Below are 22,023 nucleotides of genomic sequence, written 5' to 3'. Positions count from 1 at the left end.
GGTGAGGCTAAAGTATTGTTTTGCAAAAGGATTTGTACTTAACTTATATTTTCCACTGATCAAGTGTACCTGCTGTTTTATGATAGAAATGTGCATAAAATAGAGGGGCTTGTTGGTCACATACTGATCAGATTGATGCTGCTCAGAATAAAATAAAAGTTTATTCATTGTCCATGCCGCATTTGGATTCACAGTGAAGAGAAAAATGGCATTTGAAATGTCATGCAGGTAGTACTCTAAAGCTGCTTTTCTCATGTGTGCTTTAGATATACCATCTATGGAGAGCAGCAGTGTGTTTATCATCAACAATAAAAATACTGACCTGGAAGGGACTTTTTTTATTTTTATTTTTATTTTTATTTTTAAAAGCATATGCGTTGATATGCTAAAGAAAACAAAAACCCCACAGCTGCTCTACCTCCAGGGCTTTTTTGAATAGCAGAATGGATCAAAGTATGGTTTTATTTCCTCATGAAGAGAAAAAGTCACCACTTTATAAATCATGGCAAGACCAAATACAATAAATATCAGGAGGTTTTTAATCATAATGCACTTCTCATGGCTATACTTAGCATAGGTCTCAACAGCGGGTACTGCATACAGCTGAAAACTTCATTCTGTGTGATACATAACCAAGTGAGGTTGGAACTAATATCAGGAATTTTGGACTTAAAATAAAAAGAAGAAAAAATATGTTGAGACTTAATTCCATTAGATATTGATCTCATCTGAAAAGATTTTAATCCAAAACTCTCCAGAACTGGAATAGCTGGTATCCAAGGCTCATTTCTTTTGCGGCCATTAATAGCTTTTAGCATAGATAGGAAAATTCACCTCCATTCAAGCACAGTCACTCATGCTGCGGTGAACTAAAACCTGTCTCTGTCACTGATTTTTATTTAGCATTAAGGAATTAACTGGAGTACTGGATCATAACATCGCAAACTACTGTGTTTGGAATCTGACGGCTAAATCTGTGTTTTATTGCTTGAATTCATCTGAACTGTGAAGTGGTATTATAAACAGAATTTTTCCTTTCTTAGAGTTTTAGAACATGCTGGGTAGTTTTACTTTTCTCCTTTGTTGTGTTCATATACTTACGTGCTGTGGAAAGGTAGTTAAAGCACTTTGTCCAGTTGGTAATAACATATCCTAAATACCTTCTCTAGACTACTATGATTTGAAAACCTTTTTTGGTTGATGAGTAAAGGAGAACCTCTCTTTCACCTTCTGTTGAATGTGTTGGCTTCTGTCCTGATGAACATTACTGTAGGATGCAATAATTTATTTTAACTGTGTTGATGGATTTTCAAAACCATCATATAATCTTGTTAAAAAAATCATAATGTGTATCAAGGGATGAAAGTTACTACTGAAATCACTAAATTACACGTACTTTGAATAGAGATTTGAAAAATCCTGGCCCATGAATGTTGTGATTAGAAGTAGACCATCTATTAACAAGTCAGTGCACAGCTAGGGAATATATCCAAGTGCTTCCTAAATTGGCAAAGTGTTGGCTGGATACTACAGTGAGCAGCAAGTATGGTATAAAAAGCTATGAGTAGTAGAGAAAAGGATTAAGGAAAAGTGAGAGAAAGTTTTTGTTGCCTCAACAAAAATAATTGGGTCATGCAATTGCTTGGTGTAGCTATGAAGATTTTAGCAAGGGAAAAAGCACATCACAGTATTTTATTGTCCTTTCTTCAGGTCTTAGGCGTCTTAAGACAAAATAAACAGAGAGACATAGACAAAGTAAAACAGAAAGAGACATTTCTTAATTATTTCGCAGTAATTAATAATGTGAATTAATATTGTTCTGCCACTACAGTGACCCTGACTTATACATGAGTTGTGCTGTTCAGATATCCAAAGATACTGTCATAGCATTTTTGATTAAAGTGTTATATTTTCTATTATTTTCTCTTTTAAAGGTTGACTTTGAACAACTCCAGGAAAACTTGTGTCAGATGGAAAGAAGGTGCAAAGCATCATGGGATCACCTTAAGGCTATAGCAAAGCATGAGATGAAGCCAACTCTAAAGCAAAAGATGTCTGAGTTCCTGAAGGACTGTGCAGAAAGAATCATAATCCTGAAGATTGTTCATAGAAGAATAATTAACAGGTACAGAATTAAACTGGTGACAGTACTCTCTTGATGATATGTACTTTGCTAAAATTATAAATTATGACATAATATATATGAGTTTTTTTAAGTGTGCATAGGTACATATTGCAGCAAGTACATCTACCAGGATGTATATGGTGCATATGTTCTCATTCACGCCTGTTCAAGAAATATCCTCACTCAAAGAAGTTTCTGTGTTTCCAATAAAAAGAATGAATAATCCAGGCAATCATTTGTTCCCATGTTGCAATAATTGGGCCTTTGAACTCCTAACCCCTTAAAGCTAGCATTTTTGTGACTAAGTTGCTATATTGTCTGTCCTTCCCTGAATACTTTTTAGAGGGATTGGCTTGCTGTCTGGTTAACAAGAATATGCCGTGGCAAAATATTGAAGTTCTAATGATAAATTTGTCATACATGGAAGCTGAAAGGAGTCTTGTACAATTAGTTTTGTAAGCAGAACCACCCCTGTCTGCAAGATCTATGACTACTTTTTTTATGCCTAAACAGTAGGAGGCAGATTTAAGATTCCTTTGTTTAGGACTTGCCATTGGATTTAATTTCATCCAATGAAATTAGCCCTAATTGCAGTGTTCTGAAATGTACTTACTCATGATAATTCTGCATAAACCTAAACTTTTTTTTTTCACATACACAAATTTAGCCATATGAGTTTAAGCCATCGGATTAATTTAGCTATGTTTCTTCAGTTTATTAATGAAATGTTGAGAGATTTTCCAACTTCTGAAGAATTTCCATATTACTTTGGTCAAAATTAGGATCTGCATTCCAAATGATCCCAAATTTGTGGATATACAACTGGGAAGTTAATTCAGTTCTTCTTCTGTTTTCATAATGATCTCTTTTTCATGCTATGATTAAGCAGAAATCCCAATTGCAGGAGAAGGGAAGTGAATTCGCCAATTTACTGTTGTGTTTATCGTATGCATTGTATGAGTAAGAAAAATGCTAACTTTTTCCTATTAAGTGCTGCAGAACTTCTGTAGACTTTTCCAAAAATATATCTCTTTAAATGCATCTTTCTAGGATTGGGAAAACTTTTATCATCGAGGATATGGATGCTGTTAAAAGAGATTCACATGCATTTTTAAACACTCAGTGTGCTATTGTTGATCATGCAAAATAGAAGCAATAGTAAAAGTTGCAAATACTGTGGAAGCTCTGAATGCCACAGAAGCAGTAAAACTGTGAATTGAGAGTTTCCCAAAATAAATTACTTGGAAGATAATATAATTTTATGGTCATTTTTGTGAACGAGAAATTCTTTTCTTCTTGTGTTTGCTAGCCTGTAAATCTGCATTCTTCTTGTCTAGACTTTCCCCAACGTCCTAGCAGCCTCTTTGAAGTTGCTTAATACAAATAAATAGGATTGAAACTTAATAAATATTTTTTTTCTATAACTGAAATGAAATTGGTCATTCACATTCCAAATTAATCATATAAAGTAGATAGAGTTCCATAAGCATCTTATCTCCTTCATCAGCCTGGGAAAATGGACTGGGATGAAGTTATCATAGACTAGACTTTCATGTTTTTAATTATAAACCATGGCAATGTTATGCAAAAAATCCATGAAAATTTTGGAGTACGAAAGAAATTACAGGAGTTAATAAAGTAATAAATGGATGCAGTGAAATGTTTTGTTTGGTTTTGTTTTTCCTAGAAATGATGAATAAAGATTTTTCCCCTTTGCATTCATTAACACATTGTTTTCCAGGTTTCACTCATTCTTGTTATTTATGGGCCATCCTCCGTATGCAATACGCGAAGTCAACATCAATAAGTTCTGCAAAATTATTAGTGAATTTGCTCTGGAATACCGCACCACCAGGGAACGAGTCCTGCAGCAAAAACAGAAACGAGCTAACCACAGGGAAAGAAACAAGACCAGAGGGAAAATGATCACAGATGTAAGTGGCAAAATATACGTCCCACAGCACCAATTTTTAAAACAATCTTTCACTGAATGTCTTATATGAATTGTTGTTAATCTTTATCTTCATTATTAGGGAGTTATTCTACTGTAAATAGTGGCCTCTGTTCTTCTAAAAGACAAAACTTGCAAGTCCTTGAGTATGGATATATTTTTCTTCATACTAGTTTATAGAATGAGAACAAACCAAGATTATGCATCCAGAAAGAGCATCTCTGTGTTGCACAGACAATGTGAAGAATCTCTGGTGGACACTGGAATCTGTGCATACGTAATCAGAAAAGAATATAAAAAGAAAATAAAATACTGGAAAATTAGGCTGCTAGTTGAGGACATCAGCACATCACAAATGATGAAACGTAACCATTTAAGTGGTTACAAGTGAATTTAAAAACTTTTTTCTTTGAATATTTTAATATACACTCTTTAATCTTAGTATTTTACATATTTTAATGTGTATAGATATCTGTGTATGCACACTCATGGATATTTTCTAGTTACCTTTAAAGCACAAAGCAGCCTATTTTATGGGAACAGAAACTTTGGGGTTCTGAAAGAGCTGACACATTTATGTTCACAGTAGGTGCTATCCTTCAAACTTTGCTGATAGTATTCCTGCATTCCGATAAATTAAAATAAGACTAGTTTTCTGAGCATAGTAAGCTTTAAAATCCTCTTGACTTTTTAATCTTTTTTTTTTTTAAGTTGATGTAGTTTGACTCAATCCAAATAAAGTTTTAAGAAGTGCCAGTACTTAATAAAAGTTTCCATCTGTCTCAAAATCCAAATCTGGAGTCTCGATTAGATGAGAGTAAATCATTGCATATGAAGCTGTCCCTACCTTTAGCATGAAAAGTCCTAAGCTGATTTCAGTTTTATGAGTCCTGCAACTTAAGTTGAAAAATTTGTATGTATTGAGATTGATATAAATTGAGATTGTTATTAATTCATTAACTCAATGTCATTTGTAGATCTTTCCTGGCAATACCCTCTTTAAATCTGGATATCTGCCCCATTTACAGTGAATGTTAAACCTGTGTTATCTCAAAACATTTTCCTCTTGGTCTAACTTCAGGTAAAGGAAGGGGCTGTGATTTTACTCGAAGGATATAATATAGTCAGGCAAATTTTCAAAACTACCGCTGAAGAACTGACATTATTTTATTCAATTGCTTCCCTGATTTTCTGCAATATTCTAGAGGACCTAAAAGATAGCGTTAACCAGAGAGACTGGTAAATTAAAATTTTTGTTTCCTGGGGTAGCTTGAATACTTTTTACTAGTTTAAACAGTACAAAGATGTGAAGGAGTTCCTGTTTTCCTACTATATGGCATAGTGTTTCTGTCTTACTTGTCTGGGAGAATTGGCCGTGGCATGACTGAGAAGCTTCTCTAAGTCCTATTGCTGCAGGAAATGTGAGAGAAAAGGGAAATGTGACCCTTGGAACCTGGATTCAGGAAGCAGAGAGAAGGGACCCTTTAAATCAAGAAAAAGGATGAGGGTTGATAGGTAGATCAGTGATGAGCAAGGCCAGGATAATGGTTGTTTGCTGAAAATGTAAGAAAAGAGGTAGTTGGGCCTCGACCAGAAACAAATACTATTGGGAAATGTCATTTGTTCGGTTCAAGACGGTGTTGAGATTTGACAAGAATTAAATGCCATCTGACAGCTGGTATTCCACCTAAATCTTTCAGGTCCACAGAAAGGGAACATTTTTTGCCTACTGCTATTTAATAATTATATAATGGTTTTTAAAAAATCCATTTGGAGGGGAAAAAAAAAAAGCATTCTTTGAAAGTCCCTTATAAGGATGTTCTTTAAGAGAGTTCTTCCTATGGCCATATGGTTATTTCAGGACTTAACTACAACTCTTCATCTATAGCCCAGTAGTTATGGCCTCATTTACATTTCGTTTGATTGCAGTACCTGGTAAAACAGAAATAAAGTTGCATCAGACTGTTTGTCACAGCTTCCTTTGACTTTGCAGTAATATCTACCTCAAAGTGAACTTCCAAGTCAGCAGGATGGAAGATATTTGTGTGTGAAGAAAGATGAAAAAGAGGAGTTTTATTGTAGCATTCTGGTGGCTGGGCTTTGTGCCTGCTTCTGATTTTCTTACTCTTTCGTATTTGAATGCATTGGAGAGGGAAAGTATATCAGTAGCGCACTGACAGTATGTTGAACTAGGTAGAATTGTAACACCAACAGAAGAAATTTTAGATCTTGACATTGGAAAGAAACTCATTATAGAAAGTAGTGCTAATAAGAATATTCATGTAGACTTTTATTTTCTGCTTTGGGTGACCTAAAAGGATATTTATTTATTTGATTATTTGATATTTACTTCACTATCCTTTTGAAAGTTTCCTCAGGATCCCCTTTTCATCACCTTATAGTACGTTGTTTTCAGGCAGAAAAGAGGGATTTTAGCAAAAACAGGAAAGGAATGATCCAGAACCATCCCAGTCCTCGACAGGAAGGTACATCTCACGTATACCTCAGCCCCCTGCAGACTTGGAAGGCAGAGGAGTACTGGCTCTTTGCATGGAGAGAGTCTGCTGGCTCCTCACATGGAGAACTTTCATCAGCTTCAGCAACTCCTCGCAGGGAATAGGGATGAGAAACAGGCACGATGCGGAATATTTCCATCTTTATTTTAGCCGTTTACCACAGATCTTTATGTTTATGTGTTCTTTAATAGCTGAAATGGACTGGGCACTGTCAGTTTAAATCTCAGTGAAAGTTGTCTGCAGGAGAGAGACAGAGCAGAGGGGAAAAAGAGAAGAACAGTAAGTTGCCACAGTTTCACAGGGAAGATTGCCTAGTCTGTGTAACTTTATATCTGGCTTTAGCTAGTGATAGCAGTCACTTACTTCAGGCACACTAAAAATAACAAGCAGGCAAAAGAGGGAAGAAATGCAATTATAGATATGAGTCTGAGCTTTTTAATGATTTTTAATAATAGTAGGTAGTATAAGCATCTGTCTCCCAGATTTATGAAGCTCTGCTTTTTATGATACTTAAGAGTTTCAATTCCAAAATTACTATGTAACAGAAATAATATTTTTAAATGGCAAATCCACCACATATGAATGCTAGCCTAAGGGAAAAATGGGAGGGAGAGAGAGAAGCTCTGCAAATTGTCCTGCAACATCCAGTATTGGATGACAGAAGAACTGAGCAGCCCTTTTTTCTTAAAATTAACATCTTGTGCTGACAGGAGGTATTTAGTATAGGAATATTGTTCCAGCGCTTTTTGGTAATATTACATCTGTTAAAGTTTTCCTAATTTATTAACATTTCTCAGTGTATTTATAATGATGAAATGAAGAAGGAAAGGCAGAAGGTACACAGCTGGGTGAGAGCAGATTCCCTCCCTGAAACAAAAGTTTGATTAATTTATTTTGCTACTTTGGGTCCTGTTCTCTGTATTTACTGATTTACTGGGGGCAGATATCTCTCCAGACATGCAATAGTGTAGGGGACCTTGAACCACTCCTCCTGAGTGGCTTTGGGTGTCAAACAGCAGTTCTGGGTGTGAGCCCCTTCCACCCAGAGCAGGGAGAAGAGAAATGGTAATGCCGTGAAAACTAGAGATGAGCAGGGGCAAACAGAGAGGAGTACATTGCCCTTAAGATAAGTCCTCTGCAAATCACTTTTAGGTAGACTAAATGGACAGGAAGGCCAAGAACTGAGACTTTCCCTGTAAAGAAGAAAACATAATATAACACACTTTGGTTTGGTGTGCAGTCTGTAATGTATGTATTTTGTTCTTGTACCTTTCCCTGAGTGCCTTTTGCATATTTTTAAGCTTAAATCGCTCTCCTCCTGCGTTTTATTTATTAGATAGGTTTGCATTTGGGTTAGAATACAAACATGTTCTTGCTTCCCTTTCTTCTCCTTTCTGTTTCTTATTCATGCCAAAATGTAAACAGTGTCCACCTTCAGAAGAATTGCTTTATGGTGTGACTCCCCACCCCCCGGGGGGTGGAAAAAGCAAATGGATCTTTTCATAATGCAAAGGGAAATACCTGCTGAGGTCCCTCTGCAAAATATCTGCTTGTCTTACTGTCAGTGCCACTGTGTCCAAAGCAAAATAGACATCTCACCCTTTGAATAAAACATATCCTTAAAAAGTAATGTTAATGTGCTGCACAGCACTCTCACAACTAATCTTCTTATGGAGATTGTGCTGAAACTAAGCTGAGGGCCAAAGTAAATCAGGCTTTCATTTTTAATGATGAATGTTTCTGGAACAGAATGTATCAATCCCAGACAGAAATCACAGTTGAGATGGAGATAAGGTCAAAAATATATATTAGTAACACAAGGCAGGGGAATAGAATTGATGGAATGCTACTTTAAAAAAATAAAAAATAAAAAGATGCATCAAATTTCTAGGGTATGTTTATACTTTATAAACAGTCTAAATGAAAATTATGCAAATAAGGAGCCCAGATACTTGAGAAACTGTTTCACTCTGGGAACCATCTATGTGGGGTTTTGTACATGGTGAAGAATTCCCCAGGCACTTGGGAACACAGCTCTAAATACTTTGCTACTTCCCTGTAAACTCCCAAATTCACAAACACTCCATATCCAGTAATATTTTGATATGCCCATTACATTTTATGTAATGTAACTGTCAAGATAATTTTACATGTCTGCTGTCAGAGAGGGTAAAAGCCCTAAATGACAAAGGTTACTTGCATTTCTATAATTTCCAGCTACTGAAAAACTTGTAGTGTGTATTCAGAGACTGCTCAGCACTTGATTTTAGTCCTCTGTTAAACTGAAACTTGAAGATTAAAAAAAAAAAAAAAAAAAAAAGTTTAAAAGAAGGAATTAAAGCAAGCACATAAGTGCAGAGAAAATGAATTGCCAAGAAGCTGATCTCTGCACTGGGAGAAAGAGCAAGCAGGACCTCCCTGTTCTGAACAGAGCTGGAAAAAGGAGAGAGTCCTTCCTAGTGCTCTCAGTTTCCACAAGGTGAAAAGTGGGCAAGCCACAGCATGACTCAGGGGAGAGAAATGGGATGGTTTAGGGATGATCTCAGTTCATAATTTCTCCAAGAAAAATCAGGAAATTCTATTTCAAATCCTGTCCAACTGACAGTGACAGTCTGTTCTGTGTACAATAGGATAGTGGCTCATTAATTAAAAGACATTAGCCAGATGATTGTCTAAGGAATTAATTCCTTATATGTGTTGTGTTTTTATGGCCTCCTGTAACTGCATAAACAGTACCATGGTTACCTCTTATTTTGTTGTGGCTTGGCCATGCTGTCCTTCCTAAATCTTACTGTTTGTCCTTCTCTGCCCTGTCCTCTGTTTCCGGTGGCAGACTGATGAAGAAGAGGATGCCGAGGTATGGTTCTTTGAAGGAGCATGTCATTCCCATTTCCCCTGTGTGCTGTGACATTTAATTTCTAACTCAGATAGTATGGACTGCTCAACTCCATCTGCTCAACTGGAACTATGAACCATGACATTTTTCTCATAGCTTTTTGGCTCTATTGTTAGGAGTGTGTTTTTGCAGTCAGCTTTAACCATATGCATACCTCCTTTCTTGAATAGGGCTATCTTGATCTGAGGCCTTAATAATTTTAAATTTCATCATGTATTTTCTTCAATGTCTGTTTGCTAAACTGCAAAGTAGCTCCACTACCCAAAATATCAGTGATCTGAATGTTATGGGGATCATCAGTTTCATTGGGCTAAGGATTTCAATGATAATTTCATAGTCATTATTAATCCGTGTGTGTCCAATTATAACTATTTTATAAAGTGTTCAAAAGCATCAGGATATAGGGATGCAAAGCAAATTGTAATGGTTATCTTTGCTGTATGAAAAGTGAACAAGATACTTCAGTCACCATAGAGGTAAGCCATGGACTAGTTCATACATCTATCATAAATTGCTCCTGAAGATGATATTGAAATTTAATAAAGGAGTGAATAAATAATTTAAGAACTATCAACATTTGCTCAAGAGGCTGGGGCTTGGGCATTAATCTACACCAATGTCTGAAAACTAAGGAAGTGGAATTAAGCTTCCTGGCTATGTAGCTTCTCCCTACTGATGGTTTATGCCGTATAGCTTAGGCTACAGAAAGAAAATTACAGAAATTAGACTTTTTATGCCAAAGTTTAACTATTGTGTGAATACTAACAGTTATGTGAATACTTTATCCTGTGTTTTTTTCTAAGGTGGTGCTCATTACATTTACAACCCATTGTATATAAGCATTCTTAGTGCAAAAACTGCATGTACTTTCATGGAAGTTTCTCTCTAATTTTGGGTGGTTTTCTTGTTTTTTGGATTTATTTTTGTCTTTTAATTTCACAGGTGATATTCTAGCACTTGCACACTCTCCACATCAAAATATTGCAAGCTAATATTTTAAAAATAAAACAAACTTCTCGATATCAAAAATAAATATCACACTGGTATATTTAGCTTAGTGCCTTGTAGGGATTAGTGTTTTGCTACTCAGCTGGCTGTCCTACCCTGAAAAGTCATCATGTTAGAATAAAATCATCCTGTCACTGATTTCCTGATGAAATATTTTCAGTTTGCAGTCTAACAACCCAGGAGGACTCGATCAAAGCTCGGAAAGTAGGACTGAGCCTTTTCTTCCAATTTACTGTTCTCTGAAAGAAAGGCTCTGCAGGTTTGCATCGCTGTAGCTGACTGGCTTGATACCGTCAAGTTAATAAGTAATGTTGTTTAGTATGCAGAGGAGGAACAGAATGCAGCACACCTCCCTTTATCTTTGCTGGATCTGAGGAATAAGAAAGATTAAAAGGAAAAAAAGAAAAAAAAAACACTTCAGTTTCTGATAACTGATGTGACTGAAAACACTGAGGGGTATTATTATCTGTTGATGTCTGTTTGCTGGTGAGAGCTTGTCCTTTCTGCAGCTGGGGCTGTATTTCAGATGTGCTGTAATGCTTCTGTAGATGAGAGCAACGGAGAGAACACCAGCACGGCAGGCTGGAGGAGGAGAGCAGCCCCTGGCTCCTGCTTCCAGCACACTGATGCAAACCCCTGCCCTCCTTAGAAAGCCTCCATTTCTCCCGTCATCTACCTGGCTGCATTTCTAGAGGGCTGTTTTCAGCGGAGCTGTCACTCCTGGGCGCTGCGAGCGTGCGATTAACTCGGCCGCTGTTGTTAGCGTTGTTGTGGTGACAGCGAAGTCACGGGTGGGCCGGAGAAGCAGAGGGCAGATTCCAAAATCTCTCTAAGGTTTTGTTTGTTCTGCTAACTGCTGACTGCAATTTTTTATGTTTTGGCCATGGAATAATTTGGCTGGGTGTTTTGGGACTGGGGATTTTTTCAGCATTACTGGTGATGTATTTTAAGTTTACTGTACATATCTGCATTTTAGAGCAGCATGAGAGTTCTCTGTGGAGCAATGCAGAGAGGCAGGAGGGAGATGTCTTGTCCCCAGACCACCCTGCCAGTCCTGCCTTGTCACAGGAAGGTGATGCTACAGGAAAAAAAAAATTTACTTGTGTCAGGTCTTGTGCTGTCCCCCTCAGTGTCACATCTGACACCAAACCTGGGTCAAAGGTTTCAAAGCCAGCTTTTGCTTTGTACCTTGGACTCTCAGAGGTGGGACCAAAATTACAAAGCTCGAGCTAGTGCATCTGTTTTTCCTCTGATTTTGCCTGTGCCCTGCTGCCATTGTGGTGTATTTTGGCTCGCGGTGTGTGCTCTGGGAGAGGAACCACCATTGTTGCACTCTTTGGGGACTATCTGTACTCCCAACCCCATCCACAAGAACAAGGATTTAGGCTTCCACCCGTGCAACTTGCAGTCTCAACTCTGGCTTTCTTGGTTAAAACAACAAATCCTCTTTCCTTCTGCAGTCCGGCAAGTTCTCCAGCACCTCACCCCCCTCCCAGGGCCAGCCCCAGGGTCTGCAGTACGCCGAGGATGCTGCAGAGCACGAGAACATGAAGGCCGTGCTGAAGACCTCCTGTGTTGGCGGGGAGAGCACCACGGCACTGGGGGTTCGCACGCGCAGCCGGGCCAGCCGGGGTAAGTGCCGGCAGCTTCCTCTCGGCCACCTTCCTGGTGGCACGGCAGCTTCAGGGTGGCCCGAGCACAGGTGGTGGCCCTCTGGCAGAGCCCTCACAGCTGAAAGGGTCAGAAGACCCCAGTGGTATTTCCATGCTGGAGATGGTGAGCTGGGGCATGGGGACGCAGAATAATTTCCCTGAGGTTTTAAGGTGTGGGTTACAGCTGGAGGGTGTTGGGAGCACAAGCTGGCACAAGTTATTTTCTCTCCCCCTGTCAACTTGATTGCCCACTCACACCCGGTCTTTATTCCTGTTTTCATTGTGGGGCATTCATGGTTAATGTTTTCAAAATGGGGGATTCATGATGTAGTTTTCTCCTTATTTTCAACAGAAGCAATAGAAGGTAGCAATTCAAACGGAAGAGAAAGGACCTTGCAACATTTTAGGAATCATGGGAGAGAAAAGGGACAGGAAAAAGACAATGAAGCTTTTAAAATCTCCCCTGCTAAACTGCAAAGCTACTGGATTAAGTGCAGCCTAGGGACTTAAAAAACTTCTGTGGACAGCCCTGCATCTCCTTGCTGTCCCGACAGATACCTCCTTCTCTGAGGTCCACAGTGCTCTGCTGTTTCCAATGTCAGCATGGGTGATTTCTGAAAGCTTATACAGAGGAAATGAAAACCTGACCCAATCTGCTGTTTCCAACACCTGATACTCTGAAAGAAGGTTTCACTGGTACAACCATTCTTGGCAAGAAATATCTTTGCTTCTTGTCCAAGACATGATTCACTGGTATGCCTCTTCACAAGGATAGTCACTAAACCACTTCCTTGCTGCTAAGTCAACTGGTGAGACTGGGCTCACCAGTTTATTTTCTGTCATCTTCCCCTCATCCCCTCCCATACAAATGCTACCTGGAAGATAGTTTTGAAGTAAAGGGGAATGCACCAAAATTTAAGTTGCTAGTTTTCTGTTTTCATATTTCCTTTCCCTCACATCTAGATATCTTATACTTTCTTGATTCTTTTTGGTGGCATTGATACCATGGCCAGAGCATTCACCACCAAGTGTGTGTGTGTAGTTTGTTAAGGTTTTAAACCCTGGTCCTGTCTAATTTAGAGGTTTCACAGCCCCAATTTCAGAAGCAAGCCAACTAGCTGAAGTACAAAGATGGAATAATTCAAGCTGCTCTGCAACAAGCTGAACAGCTGAAGTAATCCACTGAATGCTAACGAGCAGCATGTCCTGATAATGAGAGTCAGCTTGTGTTCCCCTGAAGAATAGCAGAGGCAGAGGAAGGGTGAGCCAGACAGAAGCTTGTCAGGAGCACTATCATAATAGAAATGCTCTTGACGAGAGCCAGGAGAAAAGCAGCAGAACAAAGTGCTAATCAAAGCTGTTGTTTATTGACATCATGGATGTGATATGGAGCGGTCTCGCCAGTAATTTTTTAGCTGTTTGCAATTCTACCACACCCACTCTTTTGCAAAGCTCACTGTCAGTGTCCTCAATACATACTTGCCTTCAAATTATTCAAAAAACAAAAAGCATGCGGAACAGTAGTCTGTAGTGAAGGAACCAAAAGATGTGTCTGACACAGCTCTGTGGAGTAAGCAGTGCCAGAGACTTGGGTTCGGAGACATGGCTCACTTGTTTGTTTGTGGTTTCAACCAAAATTGCTTATTTAGCTTTTCAGCTTGCCAATGACTCTTGCTTTTCTGCTCATAGCAGCGTATGTGCAGTTGTGCCAGGACGCATACAGCTTTGTGATGAGAAGGTGAATTCTTTCTTGTGAAAGGGAAAACTAGATATGTCTAACCAGATGTTTTCCCCTTTCCATATCCTCTTTGCACAAGCCTGTGATACAGATGCTTAGAAACAGATTGTTTCCTTCTTTTGGTAAAAAAGGACCTGTCCTGCTGATTTTCATCAATTCCTAACATGCGCCCTGTCTTCTAGTCAATGTGTAATAGGAGCAGAGGGGAACGTGGCCACACAATACTCCAGGAATTCTCATCTCCTAGACAATCTTTAGCAGACAGTTGCCAGTTATATGGTCATGAATAAGACTCAAATGCCAAAGGGAATCAAAAGTTGTAATTGCATTTGAGCTCTCCATTCTCTGCTGATACAGCAGAGAGTCTAGGGTATTATTTAAAAATATTCTCCATTAGGCAGAATCATCTACTTTGGCCAGTTTGAAGTAGCAATGACTGGGCTGCCTTTTGCAATTCCCAAAAAAAAATATTGCAAAACCAAAGTGACACAAAAGACTTGTGTTTTCTTTTTCCTCAATTCATTTGCTGGACTTTTCCAGGCCGTATTGGTTCGTGGAACGCTGGCAATGACGATTCACCTAATGCAACAGATGATGCAGCAGATGAGATCATGGATCGCATTGTAAAGTCTGCCACCCAAGTGCCAAGCCAGCGAGCGGTGCCTAGAGAGAGAAAGCGGTCACGAGCAAATAGGAAGTCATGTGAGTAAATGGCTATTAAACATCTCAGAATAAGCAAACATGCGAGTATTTATGTATTTTGGTGTATGAACTTGGTCTGTACTATGCAGACATTAATTGGTAGTAGTTTGAGAGTATACTTATGATTGGCATATATTCCTTCTACTATTGTTTCAACAGTGTTGTATGCAGTGGGTGACTCTGTCTTCTAGGGAACTTCAAATGTCCTTAGCAGTAAGAGAAGAAGAATGTTTTGTGGTGCTTTAGAGTTTCTCTTATGACAGTACTTATTCAAAATTAGAGAAGTCAGATCAGGACCTCAAATACTTGATACTGCTTAAATGTCATAAGGTACTATGAACTGGCATAAAGATTAGTAGTTGTATCTGTAGCTGAATTTAATCTTAAAGCAAAAAGTAGTTTGAGAGATCTTACCTTTAAAAAAATTTTTCTTTTTCATGTTGTATACCATCTTTCCGCAGCCCTGAAAGCAAGATGTGAACTGCTGTTTGGTTGCAAAGTGGTTGTAGAGAAGCTTCCCATGGGAAGAAAAGGTTGCACTTTAATAAGGTGGTCTAGTGATGTAGCGTGTCCACAAGGCAAAGCTGTGGCACCTGAGTTTGAGCAATTTGATTTTGTGCTTTAGAAAATGCAATGCTTAAAAGGCGATGATCTTTTGAGGTTTGTTTTTTTTTTTTTCCTTATGTGCAGGGACTGCTATAATTACTGTGAGATGGATAAATACCCAAAGGATGTAAGATTTTGGTATTTAATGTCATTCAACATATGTGGCTTTTTGACTACCTTTCCATCCATCTTTTTAGCATTTCTGGGAAGTTAGGACAAAGAGGAGTCAACAACAGTGAGTGAAAAATCACACGGATTTTCTTTTTTTTTTTTTTTTTGTGGAATTGCTCTAACAAAGTTGGTGATCAAGAACACTTGGTATAAGCAGTAGCTGATTGCTATAAACTAGCATGTGCTGAAAGCATATTCACTTTCCCCAACATGCTAAGAAAGGAACTTCTGCATGTGGCAAGAGTAAAAGCAAAGCTGATGCTAGATAGATGAGACAGACCTTCAGCAAAAAAATGAGCTGACACTGGATTGTCTGTCTTACTTTCTGTCATGCACTGTACCGTACCTCCCTGTGGCATCACCTTCTGCTGCTACCCACTTTCCCACACAGTTCTGGTGTTCTGCACGTGCTGACTGCCCTAGTTGGCTTGTGCATATGAAATAAGCCTCATGAATGTTCGGCTATTTCTGTGGTTTATCTTGTGCTAAAATATTTTCTCTGTTAGCAGCACTATCCTCATGCACACACACACAAAAGTCTTATTTCTGCTTTTTACCAGGTACCTTTTTCCCAAGGAAGCACTTGCTGCAGGGAAAAAAAAAAAGGATAATGATAATAAAAATAATATATATTTTTCCATGGAGTTGGCTTTTATACTTATTCAGGGAAAACAGTAACAAGGATTAAGCATTTAGTAAATGTTTAGGCTGTGACTGATTTCCACTGTAATTAATCATGATAGACTCCGGCTCTTTTGCTTGTTTGTTCTTCAAGATCTGGATGAGGCTCTAAAGTGGATTAAAAGGCAGTTTCAAAACAAACATAAAGTTCAGTAGTTAAGCATCTCTTTTAGCTGACGTATGCTGAAAGAAAGTGTGAAAGGAGAATGTCTTAATTGAACTATTTTACTGCAATAGATAGTCAATATACCTGAACGATGAAAAATGACTGGACTGATAATCTGGCACCTCCAGGAAATGAGCAGAGACCAGCCTTTGTCAATGCAAAATATGAGTTAAACAAGCAGAAAATCTCCCTGGTAGAAATACAACATAATTGAGTCTTCAGGCTCCCATACACATCCTTTTATTTAGTATTAAATCTATTCGTGAACATCAAAGTGAAACTCAGTTGAAAGGAGTGATTTTCTCTGTGCATCATGTTGCATATGTCTAATTGCTTTCAGTGTAGAACTGGAAATCTTGCAATGCTCACTTAAAATTCAGCAAAGGTTTTAGTGAAACTGAGCTGAATTCTGTGTCTTTAGCAAAATCAGAAACCCAGACATATGCACAGTATACATTTCCCGTGTTTTAGGTAGAAGGATCTCATGGACAAGGGATTTTTTTTTTTTTTTTGCCATAGACAAAGACATAAAAATATGAAATAAAAATCAAGTGATACTCAAGTCATTTATGACTAAGGGAAAACAAAAACAGGAATGTGGAAGAGGTTGTTAAATTCAATAAATAGTTGTAATGGGAAAATGAGATATTTTGGTGTGTTCATTTAGCCATTTTACCTTTTGTAATTGTTGAGAAATGTGACTGTATGCTGTATGCAGAGAGCTTAGTTAGATCTTAATGATGTGGAAGAGTTTGAACTCTCAGGGCAATCAGCAGAACCATAAACTGGGGGGAGAAATAAGGCAGTGAATCATTCAACAGAAGACAGATGGAAACGTCTGCATCTGTTAGTTGAAGATGTGAAGGGTCACTGATAAATCCAGATATGATTGAAGCAGACTGAGAACTAGTAGGAAGGAATTTGTTCAGCAGGAGCTGAAATGGACTACTGAAAGCTAGTGTGCATGGTAAGTACATGATGACTGAGTTCCTGTGATGATCTGCAGAGAGACAGAACTTTATTCTCACCAACATAGTGAAGGCTTTTAAAGATAATATCTGACATTTAAACGTTCAGTGACCAACTGGAAGTCATGGCCTCATAATGGGTGCTCAGTGACCTGCCTACCAGACATATTAGATGGGTGTTATATATGAGAAAACAACATTACAGTTGTATTCTTTCATTAGAAGCCTCAACAGAAAGCCACGGGATTGAGTGAGCCACAGAAGCTAAAAATGTTCTGTCACCCCTAGAGGTGGTCATTCAAAGACAGCTTCAAGGCAAGCTGCCATGGGAAGCTTCTGCTGTTTTTTTTTTTTTTTTGCTCTGATGTCTTTGTTCTGTGTATAAACAGATTCCAGCCTCCAGAGATATCAGTTCAGCATATTTTAAAAGCATAAAATACAAATTAGTTTGCAAATATACTGTTTCCGTTCTTGAAGATTGAGGGTAGCTTTCTGTGAGAAAGGTTTTTATAGCATTATGGGGAGCTGTTCAACTCAGTAAAGAAATAAAAAATAATATAATTAAGATTGTCTGGTTCTTCTATAAGGTTAGGATGACCTTCAGAAACAATGTCAAAACAAACAAGGAGTGCAAAGGAAAATTGGAGTAAGGAAGTTTTAAGAATCGTTATTTTATTTGATAGTCCAAGTTCCAATGGATACAATTGCTAAAGATAATTTTAACAGCTTACAGAACATTATTATAGATGTTGCAACCGTGGAATTGGGGGACCAAAAAATGAAACTCCCTGTATGAGATACCACTGAGATTTCAAAAAACAACCGTCAAGAAAGTAGTTTATTTAATACAAAGAGAGCTGAATTAAAAGACTAAATGCGAAGTGTATAAGCAGAGCCTGCTGTGAAGATTTCAAGATGTGAGGTAAGAGAGGAAATATATAAAGAAGACCAAGGCTGTTCCTAAGTGGGAATTTCATGCTATGATAAACAACCTGTATCAATTGTTGCTATTTGGGGAAGGAGAAAAATAAGTATTCTGTTCACGGCAGTTTTGAGACAACAGAAGACACTTAAAGATTAGGAATATCACCCATAAAAGACTTTACTTAAGTACATCTAATGAAAAGAACCAAAAAAGACCTCAATGATAGACAAGTAGGAAGTTGATGCAGTTTTCCTTTTCATCGTGGCTGTTTATTTAGAACATCCATCCCCTAACATAAAATCATTCTTTCAGGACTAGGTTTTTATGGAGATGCCTTGCCATCTTTGTGTTGATCCCATTGAACTGAATAGATCTGCCTCAGAAGTATGATATAGTGCCCATGAGTCAGTGTCACAAAGATCATACTTCAGTTTAGTAATAGTGAATCAGCATACAGAGGGTATTCACACTAGTGTTGGCATATACAGCACACTGCCTGGAAAAGTTGAGCCAGACAGGGTAGATTTCTGACCTCTGTGATTGACCATGGCAGGGCTCTGAGAAAGAGCCAAAAGTCCTAAGGTTTCATTACCTTGTTCAAATGCTGATTAAGCCTAAGGAAAACAAAAACAGACCATCCAACATGCAATCGCCTTAAGGCAACAAGGCTAAAGCATGAACCTGCATGTATCTTCCTCCTTTATGAAGTAATTGTTGGTATTAGCAACCTTCATATTTGAAAATGTGTTTCCTGGCTCCCTAAAGGAAAGGCAGTTGACAAAGAATAGGGATCCCATCATGTTCTTGCTGACAAATAATTTCAAATAGCTGTGCCAAGTAGACAGGTCATTTTTAAAGATGAGTTGAGCCTGAATGGTCATAATGTAGGATTCAAGTGTGACTGGTATTTGATGGTAAGTAGCACGTATTCCAGTGGTGGTTGCACTGGATTCTGCTGGAGGCACTGAATAAGAAAGTTGAATAGCAAGGACTTGGTTTTCCCCCACATTGTTTTTATCTTGGAGCATCTCTGTGTGTGCTCTGATTTCTCTTAGATTTTATTAAATTTAAAAATCTACTTTAGATTTGTGTTGGAGAATTGGGCTTGGAGCAGATAATTAAATCAGAATTTAATCCAACATTTGAATGCAATGACTTGATTCGAATAATTAGTGAAGTTTAAGAAAGGAGACAGGACTGACATGATAACACCTTGTTCTTTTATTTGGTGTTAGAAACATATGTTAGTCCAATAATATGCCCTGTGACTTATCTATGGGGTATGGAAACATCTCATAAGGATTTATTGATTTATTTGCATAACGACTTGTGGGGATTAAAAAAATCTTGCAGTCTTTATGCAGAAATGTATCTGAGGCATGACTCAAGTAATCTGTGAGACTCATACAAGGGGACTGTGGAGGAGGTAGGAATTGAATTGAGATTATCTGAATCCTAGACAAATAAGCTGAGAGCTGATGGATTAAGTTTAACTACAGAACATCCCAGGTCAGGTATTTCATACTAAATTCCACCTTCAGTAAAAGTGAAATAGGAGTTAGCATGCTGCAATCATGTGCCAAAATAATGGAAAAAACTCTGCCAATGGACCAGGCTTGGAGACAAGCTTTAGACAAATTTTAGTAACACATTCGCTGCTGCTTTGAAATAAACATGTTTATAAGCAAACAAAATAAAGGGTGGGAGCCTATTTGAGTCCAGAGGTGTGTAATTTTTGTTTGGAAATCATAGGGTGCTTCAGTTAACTTTTTCTTCTTTTCTTTGTTTTTTCATCATTTTTCATTTTCATGTCTCTCCACTTACTTTTTCTGGCTATGAGAAGATACAGAAGTGCCAAAATACCAGGAGGGAGACTGTTCTTCTGGTATTTATAGCCTGACTAAAAGCAGGAGTTAATGGAAATTATGCTTTAAAAAAATACAAGAAGAAAGTCTATATAAAATACTTTAAAGGCAAGCAACTTTACTTAGAATTTGCAGCTAATTATTTAGGATTTGAGTAACTGGATCCTATCAGGAGTTAGAGGAGGTGTAGAGTATTCTAGTTAGTGATACACATTTAGCAACAATTCTTTGCATTTAGGAAAAGTAAATGTTTTGTAGCTGGTATTCAGTATCAAGGCTGTTCATCCTCACACAAAGTACTGAGCCTTCAGAAGGTCAATACCCAGTTAATAAAAATCTAGTTATTGGATGAAAACAGAGTGTGAGATAAAGCACTTAAAATTCTGGCAGCTGGAAAGTTAGCTCCACTAGATGCCAAGATAGCTAGTGTCTTTTGGATGCCTTTTAGTAGTACATTCTTTCAGCCGTAGGATGGCAAGATCTTTGCAAGAATGAAATGATTAAACGCAGTGGTCTACAATTTAAAAAAAAAAAGACAATAAAAAGTATTAATACTAATTAATATGAATGAATAATGCATACAGCTGACCACCGTAGGTGGTAGCAATGGATGTAATGAGTGTGAGGCCTATACAGTCCCGTGTCTCATCTGTGCAAGAGGCCAACATAAACAGCTGTAGGGAAGAGAACCAGAGGGGCAGGATAATTCTGTGCAGTCCTACGTGAGATATCCTTCAAAACAAAAGGTTTTGTGAAAGCCTGGTTTAAAAGTCTAGTAAAAAATTATCTGTAAAAGAAGCTTAAATTCATTTTCCAGTCGCTGTTTTAGAGGAATCTATGAGTTGTTTCTGTAATGAATTTTATTCTGATACAAATTATTTGCTCTTGGGCTCATATCCTCAAACTTTCTCCTCAAAGCAGCTTTATCATTCTTATATAAGGAAAGTCAGATATAAAACTAACCTAGCCCGTACCATTAAAATCTACAGTACATTCCTTAAGTTGATCAGAGTTCATTGCATAGATCATTGCATACTTCATTGCAGAGATCATTGCATAGATATAGGATATCAGAATTAAAAACGTGATTTATTTAAAAAAAAAAAAAAAGTACTTATTGTCCCCATAGGGAGAAGACAGAGATATTGAGCACTATACAGACATTCACATTTTACATTAACAGAAACACGGAGGAGATGATGTAGGTACAAGGAGAAAACTGCCACTGCAGTGAATTGTCCCTAGTGATTTTAGAGTGACCACCACTTTGTGTGATTAAATGCCTTGCCCAGACATGCTACTCTGTGGAGGAAGAGGTGACCACAGCTCAGATTTTGGTCTGAGCAAAGAGTACATCCTGGTAGCTGGTGAAGCATGTCCCAGCAGGATTCCACAGCTTAGCCAGGCCATTGCCACATCCTTGTGCTGTGTCACAGCCACTGGGAGAACAAAAAAGAAGTGAGTGATCTGCAACTTCCGCTGCACTTCTAGACTAGCACTTACAAGTGCTGGAATTGCTCTGGGTATCTCTTCTCGGCCAAATGGCACTTTCTTTATTACAAGAAAGAAGCGAAAGTAGTGTGGGAGAAACTGGCAAGCAGTGAGCAGTTGGTAAAAAGCAAGTGATGTCAGTATATGCAGGAGCTGTTCTTGTTCCCTGGTTGCAGAAGTTTTGTATTGAAATTTTAATTTCAAATACTTTTGCTATGATTTACACTTTTGGTACATTCCCACATGTAATTCTGTAGAAAAAGTTAGTTTTACTTCGTTAGTTTGCATCTTCCATGAGATACAAATAGTTGATCTCACTTTTACCAGTTTGCTATTCACTGTGTCAGTTAATTCATTTATATTACCCTGTTTAGCTCTTAGTTGGCATATTATAAAGGTATATGTCAAGGCTTTTGAATTCTTGTTACAGGATTCATTCCCAAAATTGGGATAGTTAAGTTATGAGTATTAAAAAACTAATACATGGTTGAGTTGCGCACTGTTAGCCTAAAGTTGATAGGATAAGTATTTTGTTAGGTTTCTTTCTGTGATAATATGGCTT

The 22,023-nt window shown here is 38.0% G+C and overlaps 1 protein-coding gene across 9 annotated transcripts in view; it reads left to right on the top strand.

Moving 5' to 3' along the window:
• The window catches only part of FHOD3 (formin homology 2 domain containing 3), a 410,386-nt gene that overhangs the window by 375,527 nt on the left and 12,836 nt on the right, over positions 1-22,023 (top strand). For 6 of the 9 annotated variants that reach the window (XM_083826789.1, XM_083826793.1, XM_083826785.1 and 3 more), the window contains 5 exons: positions 1,935-2,125; positions 3,867-4,059; positions 9,426-9,449; positions 11,957-12,128; positions 14,427-14,588. In XM_083826789.1, coding sequence (XP_083682915.1) covers positions 1,935-2,125; positions 3,867-4,059; positions 9,426-9,449; positions 11,957-12,128; positions 14,427-14,588 — 742 coding nt within the window. The remainder of the gene's footprint in view (positions 1-1,934; positions 2,126-3,866; positions 4,060-9,425; positions 9,450-11,956; positions 12,129-14,426; positions 14,589-22,023) is intronic. The other 3 variants (XM_083826786.1, XM_083826788.1, XM_083826792.1) reach the window with 1 other exon arrangement.

Source organism: Anser anser (assembly GCF_964211835.1).
Source record: "Anser anser genome assembly, chromosome: 2".
NCBI lineage: Eukaryota > Metazoa > Chordata > Aves > Anseriformes > Anatidae > Anser > Anser anser.
The sequence above is the reverse complement of the archived record's forward strand: the minus strand, read 5'-3'. Positions and strand labels throughout refer to the sequence as shown.